The sequence below is a fragment of the Coregonus lavaretus genome, assembly GCF_964263955.1.
Source record: "Coregonus lavaretus genome assembly, chromosome: 2".
Taxonomy (NCBI): domain Eukaryota; kingdom Metazoa; phylum Chordata; class Actinopteri; order Salmoniformes; family Salmonidae; genus Coregonus; species Coregonus lavaretus.
Window position 1 is genome coordinate 87299728 of NC_139989.1, and position 12570 is coordinate 87312297.

Consider the following 12570-nt stretch of genomic DNA (forward strand, 5'->3'; position numbering starts at 1 on the left):
AAATCGGCAGTGTATCAAGTACTTGTTCTCCCCACTGTATATATATATATATATATATATATATATATATATATATATATATATACTATTTATTTAGATGGGTGACATTATCTGCCAAAGTAAAACCACTGTAGATAAAGAAGAGCTCTCCAGTAGGTGAACCAAAACATTCAAAGGCCATTTTCTCAAAATTGAGGTTACAAGCTTATCATCTTTCAAAGCAGAATTACTTTCCCATTGTTCCTCAACTGTAGTGTATGATATACCTTTTTCTAGCTGAGTCTCTACTTTTATCCAATGTAAAAAAACACCATTTCAAATGTTGCTATATATGATCGAATCGAGCCGGTCGGCCACATTTGACTTTGTAAAACCTAGCAGGACTACTTATTTCTCTGAGTGAGGCAGATATATATTATTACTGTGTAAAACCTAGTAGTACTACTTATTTCTCTGAGAGTGAGGCAGATATATATTATGACTGTGTAAAACCTAGCAGTACTACTTATTTCTCTGAGAGTGAGGCAGATCTATTATTACTGTGTAAAACCTAGCAGTACTACTTATTTCTCTGAGAGTGAGGCAGATATATATTATTACTGTGTAAACCTAGTAGTACTACTTATTTCTCTGAGAGTTAGGCAGATATGTAGCATTTTGCAAAAATACATGATTATTTGTCTCTCTGAAATGAAACCGTCAAGTGATAGATTTTAAACAAATCGCATACCATGATTAGCTAGTGAAAAAACACACCAATCTCTTTCATAATTTCTTTAAACAATAAAAGCTAATTGACCAACATTTCTGAAAATGGATATATAGCGTTTTGGAATGAAACTCTTCTAATGTTCCCCCATTTGAGCTCAGAGTAGATGAGAGACGTAATGTTTGTCTCTGTTGTGTTGAACCCCTGGTAAATAATCACTAGTCAGATGCTCCAACCTCAACCCTAATATATATGCATTTTTAAATATCTAATATTGCGATTAAACAACCTCGGAATAGATAAGACAAGAGTGCGTCTTCCAGCCCGCCAATAAATTACATCATGCAACCCTCCCGGTTAGCAAATGTACCTCAACATGCCCCTCGCTTGTGCTAGAAGGCAGAGTGCTCGCTGCTGGTTGATGAATCTGACAATGAATGTACTAGAAAAATACATTTTTCTCGACCAGAGGTGACTAAATTAATGTTCAGGCTTATTGATAATCATTATAGTAATTAAGTATCATTTCAAAACATGAGTATAAAAACAGGTGATAATAAACATGAATCATTATATTATTTCACAGTAATCTGTTAAATGCTTTTTCAGTCGTTCCTCTTGCGTTAGCAGTGTGGAAAGGGACAGTAAAAAGCATGTGCAGGAGTTTTCCTGTGAGGGGGAGTGGTGGTGTATCCAGGAAGAAACTAAACTAATCTTCTGAAATGTCATTCATGGTCTTATGCTGCCATCTATTGGAATTATTTAGTAACTGCAGTAGTACTGAATAAAGTATATCCTTACTAAAGTAGTAATTACTCAGAATTGCAAAATATGACATTTTCTAGTTCATTTTACCACTTACAACCATAACATAACAATTTATAGCATAACAAACAATGAAACTGACATAAACCAAAAACACCATACATTTAGTTAACTATATATATATATATATATATATATATATATATATATATATATATATATTTAGATGGGTGACATTATCTGCCAAAGTAACACCACTGTAGATAAAGAAGAGCTCTCCAGTAGGTGAACCAAAACATTCAAAGGCCATTTTCTCAAAAAGTGAGGTTACAAGTTTATCATCTTTCAAAGCAGAATTACTTTCCCATTGTTCCTCAACTGTAGTGTATGATATACCTTTTTCTAGCTGAGTCTCTACTTTTATCCAATGTAAAAAAACACAATTTCAAATTTTCCTACATAAAATCGAGCCGGTCGGTCACATTTGACTGTGTAAAACCTAGCAGTACTACTTATTTCTGTCAAGGATGTAGTAGGTGGGTGTGGTGGTGGAATCAGGCGCAGGACGCAGAAGTATATTCCAAGGACTTTAGTGAAAATGCTCACAGTACAAACACTAAATAGCCCGAAGGCGAAACTCCGCACGCAGGCGAAACAAATACGCGCGCACAAACAGGTGCGACGAAAACACTCCAAACTATGGAGGAACAGCTCAACCGAGCAAAATGCACAATACGTCTGGCAACAACCAAGACAGTGGAAACAATAACACACAACACTAGGCAAAACACAACGAGAACTTATAGGACACTAATTACACTAAACGAGAAACAGATGTACAACAATCAGACAAAAGCAAACGAACACAGAAACATTCAACGGTGGCAGCTAGTATTCCGGAGACGACGAACGCCGAAGCCTGCCCGAGCAAGGAAGAGAGGCAGCCTCGGCCGAAACCGTGACAATTTCTCTGAGAGGGAGGCAGATATATATCATTTTACAAAAAAAATATATATATTTGTCTCTGAAATGAAACCATCAAGTGATAGATTTTAAACAAATTAATGTCTTTCATTGAAAAATCCCATACCATGATTAGATAGTGAAAAAACACACCAATCTCTTTCATAATGTCTTTAAACAATAGAAGCTAATTTAAGAACATTTCTGAAAATGGATATATAGCGTTTTGGAATGAAACTCTTGTTTCCCCATCTGAGCTCAGAGTAGATGAGAGACGTAATGTTTGTCTCTGTTGTGTTGAAGCCCAATCAAGCAGGAGAGACCAGCCTCCCCTGTACCCAGCTGTGTGTCCATGAAGAGTGACTGGTCTATGGATCCACCTCTAAACTTTAGAGAGGGAGACTTTTCTACTGAACAAAGGTAAGAAGAACTCATGGGTCATGGTCAGTGAGTTAAACAACACTGTCTCTAGTCATTTCTCCTCTCCCATTTTACCATTTATTTTTGTTGTTTTCATAATCCATAGGCTAATCCTTTTTTCCATTTTCATAGTCCTGAAACAATATTAAACACACACAACATTCCCTCCCTGTGTTTGTGTGTGTGTGTGTGTGTGTGTGTGTGTGTGTGTGTGTGTGTGTGTGTGTGTGTGTGTGTGTGTGTGTGTGCACTCCCTGGATGAGGAGATGTAATCTCATGTTTTGTCCACAGAAACCAACAGGAGAGATCAGAGTCAGAGATTCTCAGTGTTCAGTCTTCCCAGAGTCATCAAACAGACCTGGCCTCCATATTCAGTGTATGTGGTCCTGTTATGTACATTTGTTTTTGTTTACCTCAAGTAAAGTTGATCTGTCAATCATTCATTGATGTGTTAATGAGAAAGCATTTAGTCTCTTGCATAACTTATTTACTTGATTTATTTCAGTTGCTTGAAGAGAATATTATGACCTTTGTGAAGAACGAGCTGAAGATGTTCAAGAGGATTCTTAGTCCAGAACTCCCAGAAGGCTTTGAGAGTCAGAAGCAGGATAAGGAAGTGGTGGATGCTGAAGATGAGAAGCAGGAGAGCAGTGCCAGAGAGGGGGCTCTGAAGATCACACTGCACGTCCTGAGGAAAATGAACCAGAAGGAGCTTGCTGACACACTGGAGAAAAGTAAGAGCTGTCTGCCTCATGTTGAATGCTGTTTTAGAACATTTAAAAGCTGTAGCTAAAGTACAGCTAACGTAGCTGTGTAACTCAATGATATTGTAGCAGCCTTAACCTCATCAAGTAGCAGCAGGGATGTGTTGTGTTGTGTTGTGTTGAGAGAGAGAGAGAGAGAGAGAGAGAGAGAGAGAGAGAGAGAGAGAGAGAGAGAGAGAGAGAGAGAGAGAGAGAGAGAGAGAGAGAGAGAGAGAGAGAGAGAGAGAGAGAGATAATACCAATAATAATATAATCAGTCACACCAGTCTGTAATGCATTATGAAAACATTTATACAGTCAGTTAAGAGAATACAGTATTATAATTTAAAATGTTATAACAGTCCTAGAATACTGTAGGCATTAAAACAGACGTAATATTAATATCCTCTGTGTTATTTCTAGATTCAGATGAGCGTGCTGTGATTCTTCAACGTGAACTCAAATCTAATCTAAAGAAGAAGTTTCAGTGTGTATTTGAGGGGATCGCTAAACAAGGAAACCCAACACTTCTCAATAAGATCTACACAGAGCTCTACATCACAGAGGGTGGAACAGGAGAGGTCAATAATGAACATGAGCTGAGACAGATTGAGACAACAACCAGGAAACAAGCAAGACCAGAGACTGCAGTCAAATGTAACGACATCTTCAGACCCTTAACTGGACAAGACAAACTTATCAGAACTGTGCTGACAAAGGGAGTCGCTGGCATTGGAAAAACAGTCTCTGTGCAGAAGTTCATTCTGGACTGGGCCGAAGGAAAAGCCAATCAGGATGTCCAATTTATATTTTCATTCCCTTTTCGGGAGCTGAATTTGATGAAAAAGGAAAAACACACTTTGATTGAACTTCTCAATCACTTCTCAATCGAAACCAAAGAATCAAGAATCTCCAACTACGACAAGTTCAAAGTTCTGTTCATCTTTGATGGTCTGGATGAGTGCCGACTGCCCCTAGACTTCCAGAAGAACGAGATGTGTTGTGACGTCACAGAGTCAACCTCAGTGGATGTTCTGCTGACAAATCTCATCAAGGGAAATCTGCTTCCCTCTGCTCTCCTCTGGATAACTACCCGACCTGCAGCAGCCAATCAGATCCCTTCAGTGTGTGTTGACCAGGTGACAGAGGTACGAGGGTTCAATGACCCACAGAAGGAGGAGTACTTCAGAAGGAGATTCAGTGATGAGGACCTGGCCAGCAGAATCATCTCACACATAAAGACATTAAGGAGCCTCCACATCATGTGCCACATTCCAGTCTTCTGTTGGATTTCTGCAACGGTCCTTGAACACACGTTGAGTACAGACAAGACAGAAGAGATGCCCAAGACTCTGACTGAGATGTTCATACACCTTGTGGTGTTTCAAACCAAACAGAAGAATGAAAAGTATCTTGGGAAAGAAGAGACAGGTCCACACTGGAATAAAGAGAGCGTTCTGTCACTGGGAAAACTGGCTTTTCAACAGCTTATGAATGGCAATCTGATTTTCTATGAAGAAGACCTGAAAGAGGCTGGCATTGATGTCAATGAAGCCTCAGTGTGCTCAGGATTGTGCACACAGCTCTTTAAAGAGGAATGTGTGCTGTACCAGGACAAGGTGTACTGCTTCGTGCATCTGAGCATTCAGGAGTTTCTGGCTGCTGTATATGTGTTCCTCTCATTCATCAACAACAATGAGAATCTAATGGCCGAACCGCAAGTTACTGAAGTTACTTTCTACAAGAGTGCTGTGGATAAAGCCTTACAAAGTGAGACAGGAAACCTGGACCTTTTCCTCCGCTTCCTTCTGGGCCTCTCACTGGAGTCCAATCAGAAGCACTTACGAGGTCTACTGACAAAGACAAGAAGCAGCTCACAGAGCCATGAAGAAACAGTCAAGTACATCAAGGAGAAGATCAGGGAGAATCCCTCTCCAGAGAGGTGCATCAATCTGTTCCACTGTCTGAATGAACTGAATGACCATTCTCTAGTGGAGGAGATCCAAAGCTACCTGAGATCAGGAAGTCTCTCAGAAGAAGAACTGTCACCTGCACAGTGGTCAGCTCTGGTCTTTGTGTTGCTGTCTTCAGAAAAGGAGCTGGATGTGTTTGACCTGAAGAAATACTCCAGATCAGAGGAAGGTCTTCTGAGGCTGCTGCCAGTGGTCAAAGCCTCCAGAGCTGCTCTGTGAGTATATAAAATGACATTTAAGTACTAATCATCAGGAAGAAATATTCAGTTTAGAGTAAAATATTTATTATAATATGTATATAATATTCAATTGAAAAACATAAAGAATAAATGCATTGATTTTCACATTAGCATAACATTATGACCATACAATTCTAGGAGACGGAAGATGAATATATATGTTGTTTGAGAGAATAAACCAAATGCATCTGCCATTGTCCTTCTACACTACTGGTGTTATATTAACAGTGTGTTTGTGAAATCATGATGATCTCTTTGCAGGCTGTCAGGCTGTGGAGTCACAGAGGAAGGCTGTGCTTCTCTGGTCTCAGCTCTGAAGTCAAACCCCTCACACCTGAGAGAGCTGGATCTGAGTAACAATGACCTGAAGGATTCAGGAGTGAAGCTGCTCTCTGCTGGACTGGGGAATCCCCACTGTAAACTGGAGACTCTGAGGTCAGTGGTCCTGTAGTTGTTTAACAAGTGATAACTGTTCACCAGATCCACATGTGTTTACCAGGCACACATAGTCCACACCATATGTGTTTGGACGGTGAAGCTAACAGTTTTAAATTTGGTGCTATGCTCCAGCATTTTGGATTTGAGATATAATGTTTCATTTTAGGCGACAGTACAGAATGTCACCTTTATTTAAAGGTATTCATAAATATATATTTTACCGTTTAGTAATGAAAGCACTTAATGTATGTAGTTCTCCCATTTGAAAAAGTCGTAATTATTTGGACAAATTCATTTAGTAAAAAGTTTAGTGTTTGGTCCAATATTCTTTGCCTGCAGTGATTACATCAAGCTTGTGATTCTAAAAACTTGTTGAAAACATTTTCAGTTTGTCTTGGTTGTGTTTTGGATGATGTTTTTCCCAATAGAAACTGAATGGTGAATAATGTCCTGTCATTTTGGGAGTCACTTCACTTGTATTGTCAGTAAGAATAGAAGATGTTTCTGAATACTTCTACATTCATGTGGATGCTACCATGATTATGAATAATCATTAATGAATCGTGAATGATGATGAATGAGAAAGTTACAGAGGAACAAGGATAATTCCCCCTCTGTTATTGGTAATGGTGAGAGGTTAGCATGTTTTGTTGTAGCCTCTGTAACTTTCTTACTCATTATTATTCATGATTCATTAAAGATTTTTTCTTAATCATGGCATTATCAGGATTAATTTAGTAATGTTTAGAAACATGTTATCTACTCACTTAGACAGAAGATTAATCCAGTCATCATCCACCATTTTAATATTGGGCAAAACATAACCCAAAACACAACCAAAACAAACTGCAAAAGCAACCAACGAGTTTGAGTCACAAGCTTGATGTAGTCATTGTGTTCAAGGAATATCAGACCAAATACTAAACTACTTTAATACACTATAAGTAAATTTGTCAGAATACTTATGACTTCTTCAAATGGGGGACTAGACACATAAAATGCTTTCATTTCTAAACTGTGAAACAGATATGTATTAAAATATCCTCAAATAAAAGGTGACATTATATACCCTCACCTCATATGAAACATTTGATCTCAAATCCAAAATACTGGAGTATAAAGCCACATTTAAAATGTTAGCTTCACTGTCAAAATAGATATGGTGTGGACTGTATACTCAATACAATCTAAATCTGATACCTCACTGTCTGTCTTTTGACTGATACTGCTTTTTAAACTGCTCTGGTCAGTCTACTCAAATATTTGTAATATGCAATTTTCTATCTACAAGCAATAGTTTGATAATTTGTCATTTCTAATAAGTAATAATTAATTTATGAATAGATATGTCAGGTTTCAGGACACTGATGTATCTGAACATTTTGAAAAGATTTTCTTCCACTATTTTCACCACCAAAGAATAGCAGTGTGGTTTTATTATGATTTGATTCTTTGCAGGCTGTCAGGCTGTCTAGTCACAGAGGAAGGCTGTGCTTCTCTGGTCTCAGCTCTTAGGTCAAACCCCTCACACCTGAGAGAGCTGGATCTGAGTAACAATGACCTGAAGGATTCAGGAGTGAAGTTGCTCTCTGCTGGACTGGGGAATCCCCACTGTAAACTGGAGACTCTGAGGTCAGTATTCCTGTAGTTGGTCAACAAGTGATAACTGTTCACCAGATCCACATGTGTTTACCAGGCACACATAGTCCACACTATATGTGTTTGGACAGTGAAGCTTACAGTTTTAAATTTGGCGCTATGCTCCAACATTTTGCATTTCAGATATAATGTTTCATATTAGGCAACAGTACAGAATGTCACCTTTTATTTGAGGTTATTCATACATTCTGTTTTAACGTTTAGATAGGAAAGCACTTCATGTATCTAGTTCTCCCATTTGAAAAAGTCGTAATAATTTGGACATATTCTATTATATTGTATTAAAGTAGTCATAAGTTTAGTATTTGGTCCCATATTCCTTACCTGCAGTGATTACATCAGGCTTGTGACTCTACAAACTTGTTGAATACATTTGCAGTTTGTCTTGGTTGTGTTTTGGATGATGTTTTTCCCAATAGAAACTGAATGGTGAATAATGTCCTGTCATTTTGGAGTCACTTCACTTGTATTGTCATTAAGAATAGAACATGTTTCTGAACACTTCTACATTCATGTGGATGCTACCATGATTATGAATAATCATGAATAAATCGTGAATGATGATGAATGAGAAAGTTACAGAAGCACAAGGATCATATCCCCTCTGTTATTGGTAACGGTGAGAGGTTAGCATGTTTTGTTGTAGCCTCTGTAACTTTCTCACTCATTATTATTCATGATTCATTACATTTTTTTTCTTAATTATGGCATCATCAGGATTAATTTAGTAGTGTTTAGAAAAATGTTATCTACTCACTTAGACAGAAAATTACTCCAGTCCACCATTTTAATATTGGGCAAAACATAACCCAAAACACAACCAAAACAAACTGCAAATGCAACCAACGTGTTTGAGTCACAAGCTTGATGTAGTCAATGTGTTCAAGGAATATCGGACCAAATACTAAACTTTTGACTACTTTAATACACTATAAGTACATTTGTCAGAATACTTATGTCTTCTTCAAATGGGGGACTAGACACATAAAGTGCTTTCATTTCTAAATGGTGAAACAGATATTTATTCAAATATCCTCAAATAAAAGGTGACATTATATACTGTCACCTCATATGAAACATTTGATCTCAAATCCAAAATGCTGGAATATAGAGCCACATTTAAAATGTTAGCATCACTGTCAAAATAGATATGGTGTGGACTGTAAACTCAATACAATCTAAATATGATACCTCACTGTCTGTCTTTTGACTGATACTGCTTTTTAAACTGCTCTGGTCAGTCTACTCAAATATTTGTAATATGCATTTTTCTATCTACAAGCAATAGTTTGATAATTTGTCATTTCTAATAATGAAACATTCATTTATGAATAGATATGTCAGGTTTCAGGACACTGATGTATCTGAACATTTTGAGAAAATATATTTAGCCACTATTTTCACCACCAAAGAATAGCAGTGTGATTTTAATATGATTTTACTCTTTGCAGGCTGTCGCGCTGTCTAGTCACAGAGGAAGGCTGTGCTTCTCTGGTCTCAGCTCTGAAGTCAAACCCCTCACACCTGAGAGAGCTGGACCTGAGCTACAATCACCCAGGACACTCAGGAGTCAGAATGCTCTCTGCTGGACTGGAGGATCCACACTGCAGACTGGAGAAACTCAAGTATGTAGAGGGTTTATGTCAATGTTCATATCAGACATGTTGGAGTTATCAGGCTAGTTAAGACAAACATTCTTACCACCACTTGGACTAAGTTATATGCTGACCGTGTGTGTGTGTGCACGTGTGTGTGTGTGTCCTGTGTGTGTGTGTGTGTGTGTGTGAGTTCAGGTGTGTCACTCAATGACTGTCTGTTCTTCTGCTTACCGCTACAGTTTGGAACATGGTGGAGAGTACACAATGAAACCTGGACTTAGAAAATGTGAGTATTGACTGCTGTGAAGAATATGACTAGGAATAAGTCTTAATTCAAGTGAAGTCAAAGTCAAAGACCACCATCATTACTTACTTGGTCATATTAAATATCAGCTGTAGTTCTACAGAAGCACAAATCAGGGACAGAGTTGCTATGACAATGTGTGTGTCTGTGTATGTGAGTGGCGTGTTTGTGTTACTTTAGAAATGTTTCTGTTCATTCATGCATACAGGTGTGTGTTTGTGTGTGTGTGTGTGTGTGTGTGTGTAATTAATGGGAATAAGTGTGTTTTATATTACCAGACAGTGTAAAATATGATCACTGAACAAATCTCAAGTTACCTTAACTTCTCCTTTTGATACCTAGAAACATCGACATTAAATGAATTAGTGGAAAGTGAGTTAACATTCTAATGTGAATGATGATGATTTCTAATATTGTATCTGGTTTCATCCATCAGATGCCTGTGATCTCACACTGGACCCAAACACATTATACAAACACAGCTTTATATCTGAGGAGAAAAGAAAGGTGACACAAGGGCCAAAGGTTCATCCGTATCCTGATCACCCAGAGAGATTTCAGAACTGTGGACAGGTGCTGTGTAGAGAGAGTTTCAATAGGCGCTGTTACTGGGAGGTAGAGTGGAGTGTGAGAAGGGCTGATATAGGAGTGGCATATAAAGGAATCAGCAGGAGAGGATGGGGTTATGACTGTATGATTGGATACAATGACAAGTCCTGGAGTCTGCGCTGCTCTGAAAACAGTTACATTGCCTGTCACAATAATAAGTCCACTACCATAGACGTCCCCTACTCCAGCTCCCACAGAGTAGGAGTGTATCTGGACTGGCCAGCCGGCACTCTGTCCTTCTACAGAGTCTCCTCTGACACACTGACCCACCTGTACACATTCCACTACACATTCACTGAGTCCCTCTATCCAGCGTTTCATCTTTGGTATGATGACTGCTCAGTGTTCCTGTGTCAGGTGTCAAACACAACATGATGTTTCAAATCAAATCAAATTGTATTTGCCACATGCGTCGAACACAAAAGGTGTAGACCTTATAGTGAAATGCTTACTTACAAGCCCTTAACTAACAATGCAGTTTTAAGAAAAACAAGTGTTAAGTAAAAAATAGATATGGGCTCAGACTGAAACACTATTATCATACCATGGGCCTAAACTGAAACATGTTACACTATTAACATACCATGGGCTCAGACTGAATCATGTTACACTATTAACATACCATGGGCTCAGACTGAATCATGTTACACTATTAACATACCATGGTCTCAGCCTGAAACATGTTACACTATTAACATACCATGGGCTCAGCCTGAAACATGTTACACTATTAACATACCATGGGCTCAGCCTGAAACATGTTACACTATTAACATACCATGGTCTCAGCCTGAAACATGTTACACTATTAACATACCATGGGCTCAGCCTGAAACATGTTACACTATTAACATACCATGGGCTCAGCCTGAAACATGTTACACTATTAACATACCATGGGACTAGACTGAATCATGTTACACTATTAACATACCATGGGCTCATACTGAATCATGTTACACTATTAACATACCATGGGCCTAGACTGAAACATGTTACACTATTAACATACCATGGGCTCAGCCTGAAACATGTCTGGTTTTCTGATCCATGCTCCTACTTTTTTATTAAGTTAATGTTTTATGTTTGATATGATGTTAGTAACACAGTCATTCCATCCTTTCACTAAATGTTAGTAACACTAAGTAATTCCATCCTTTCACTAAATGTTAGTAACACTAAGTCATTCCATCTTTTCACTAAATGTTAGTAACACTAAGTCATTCCATCCTTTCACTAACGCTCTAAAGTACCTTTTTATTGACAGATGCCTCATGTCCATGTTTTGTATTTTGATGAAAGGAAATCCCATATAGCCTACTGGACAGGACTTTGCTATGGCATCTTCTGTTTGGGTGTCTCAGGTCAGGTCTGAGCCATGATCAGAATGTGTCTCTGTGTCTATTTCCAGACCTGCCATTTCTACCTGTCCTGATCTAGTGTTTCACCCCTGACCTCCTCACACCGTCTCACTGTCCATGTCTGCTTTTAGCTCCCACCTCTACTTCACTGTGTTATAATGGACCTTGTGCTTGTTATGTTACCTCTGTAACCAGTTATCAAACATACTGACCTTTCTGACCCTATCCCATGGCCCTACTTTCTACAACTGAACATTTAAATTCCTCTATGAGTTTTGTTTAGTGTCCATTTACTTATGTATGTATTTGTTGTATATTGGGCTTGTGCTGCAGAGCATCATGGGGTTTGTATGTGTTGAGATGATCACGTTCCAGATAAATGGTTGAACTGATTCCTGTCTCCTGTCTCATCATTATTGAATTGTTATACAGACGTGGTTATGAAACCAACGAGACATAACAAAATATTGGTGATGAGTAAGTCTGAATCTACAGGAACTATTCTGTCTGGAAGAAGTGGGTTTTTACAACTGTTTAAAACTGTTATTTTCTGTGGTACAGTCTAGGCTAATGTTAGCACAGTGTATTGCTAGCAGAGGCAAGTGCATAGTCGAGCTAGCTAAGAAAGAGAGTTAACCAGTGGTGTAAAGTACTTAAGTAAAAATACTTTAAAGTACTACTTAAGTAGTTTTTTGGGGGTATATGTACTTGACTTTACTATTCATATTTTTGACTACTTTTACTTTTACTTCACTACATTCCTAAAGAAATTAATATACTTTTTACTCC

General features: G+C 38.2%; 1 protein-coding gene across 3 annotated transcripts in view; it reads left to right on the forward strand.

The window, feature by feature from the left end:
* The window catches only part of LOC311141170 (NACHT, LRR and PYD domains-containing protein 3-like), a 168428-nt gene extending 156255 nt beyond the window's left edge, over positions 1–12173 (forward strand). The window contains exons 2-10 of one of the 3 annotated variants that reach the window (XM_084176423.1): positions 2741–2857; positions 3149–3233; positions 3363–3591; positions 4024–5788; positions 6074–6247; positions 7709–7882; positions 9361–9534; positions 9747–9793; positions 10248–12173. In XM_084176423.1, the coding sequence (XP_084032549.1) occupies positions 2741–2857; positions 3149–3233; positions 3363–3591; positions 4024–5788; positions 6074–6247; positions 7709–7882; positions 9361–9534; positions 9747–9793; positions 10248–10795 (3313 nt within the window). In that variant the 3' untranslated portion in view covers positions 10796–12173. The remainder of the gene's footprint in view (positions 1–2740; positions 2858–3148; positions 3234–3362; positions 3592–4023; positions 5789–6073; positions 6248–7708; positions 7883–9360; positions 9535–9746; positions 9794–10247) is intronic. The other 2 variants (XM_084176424.1, XM_084176425.1) reach the window with 2 other exon arrangements.
* The last annotated feature ends 397 nt before the right edge of the window (positions 12174–12570 follow it).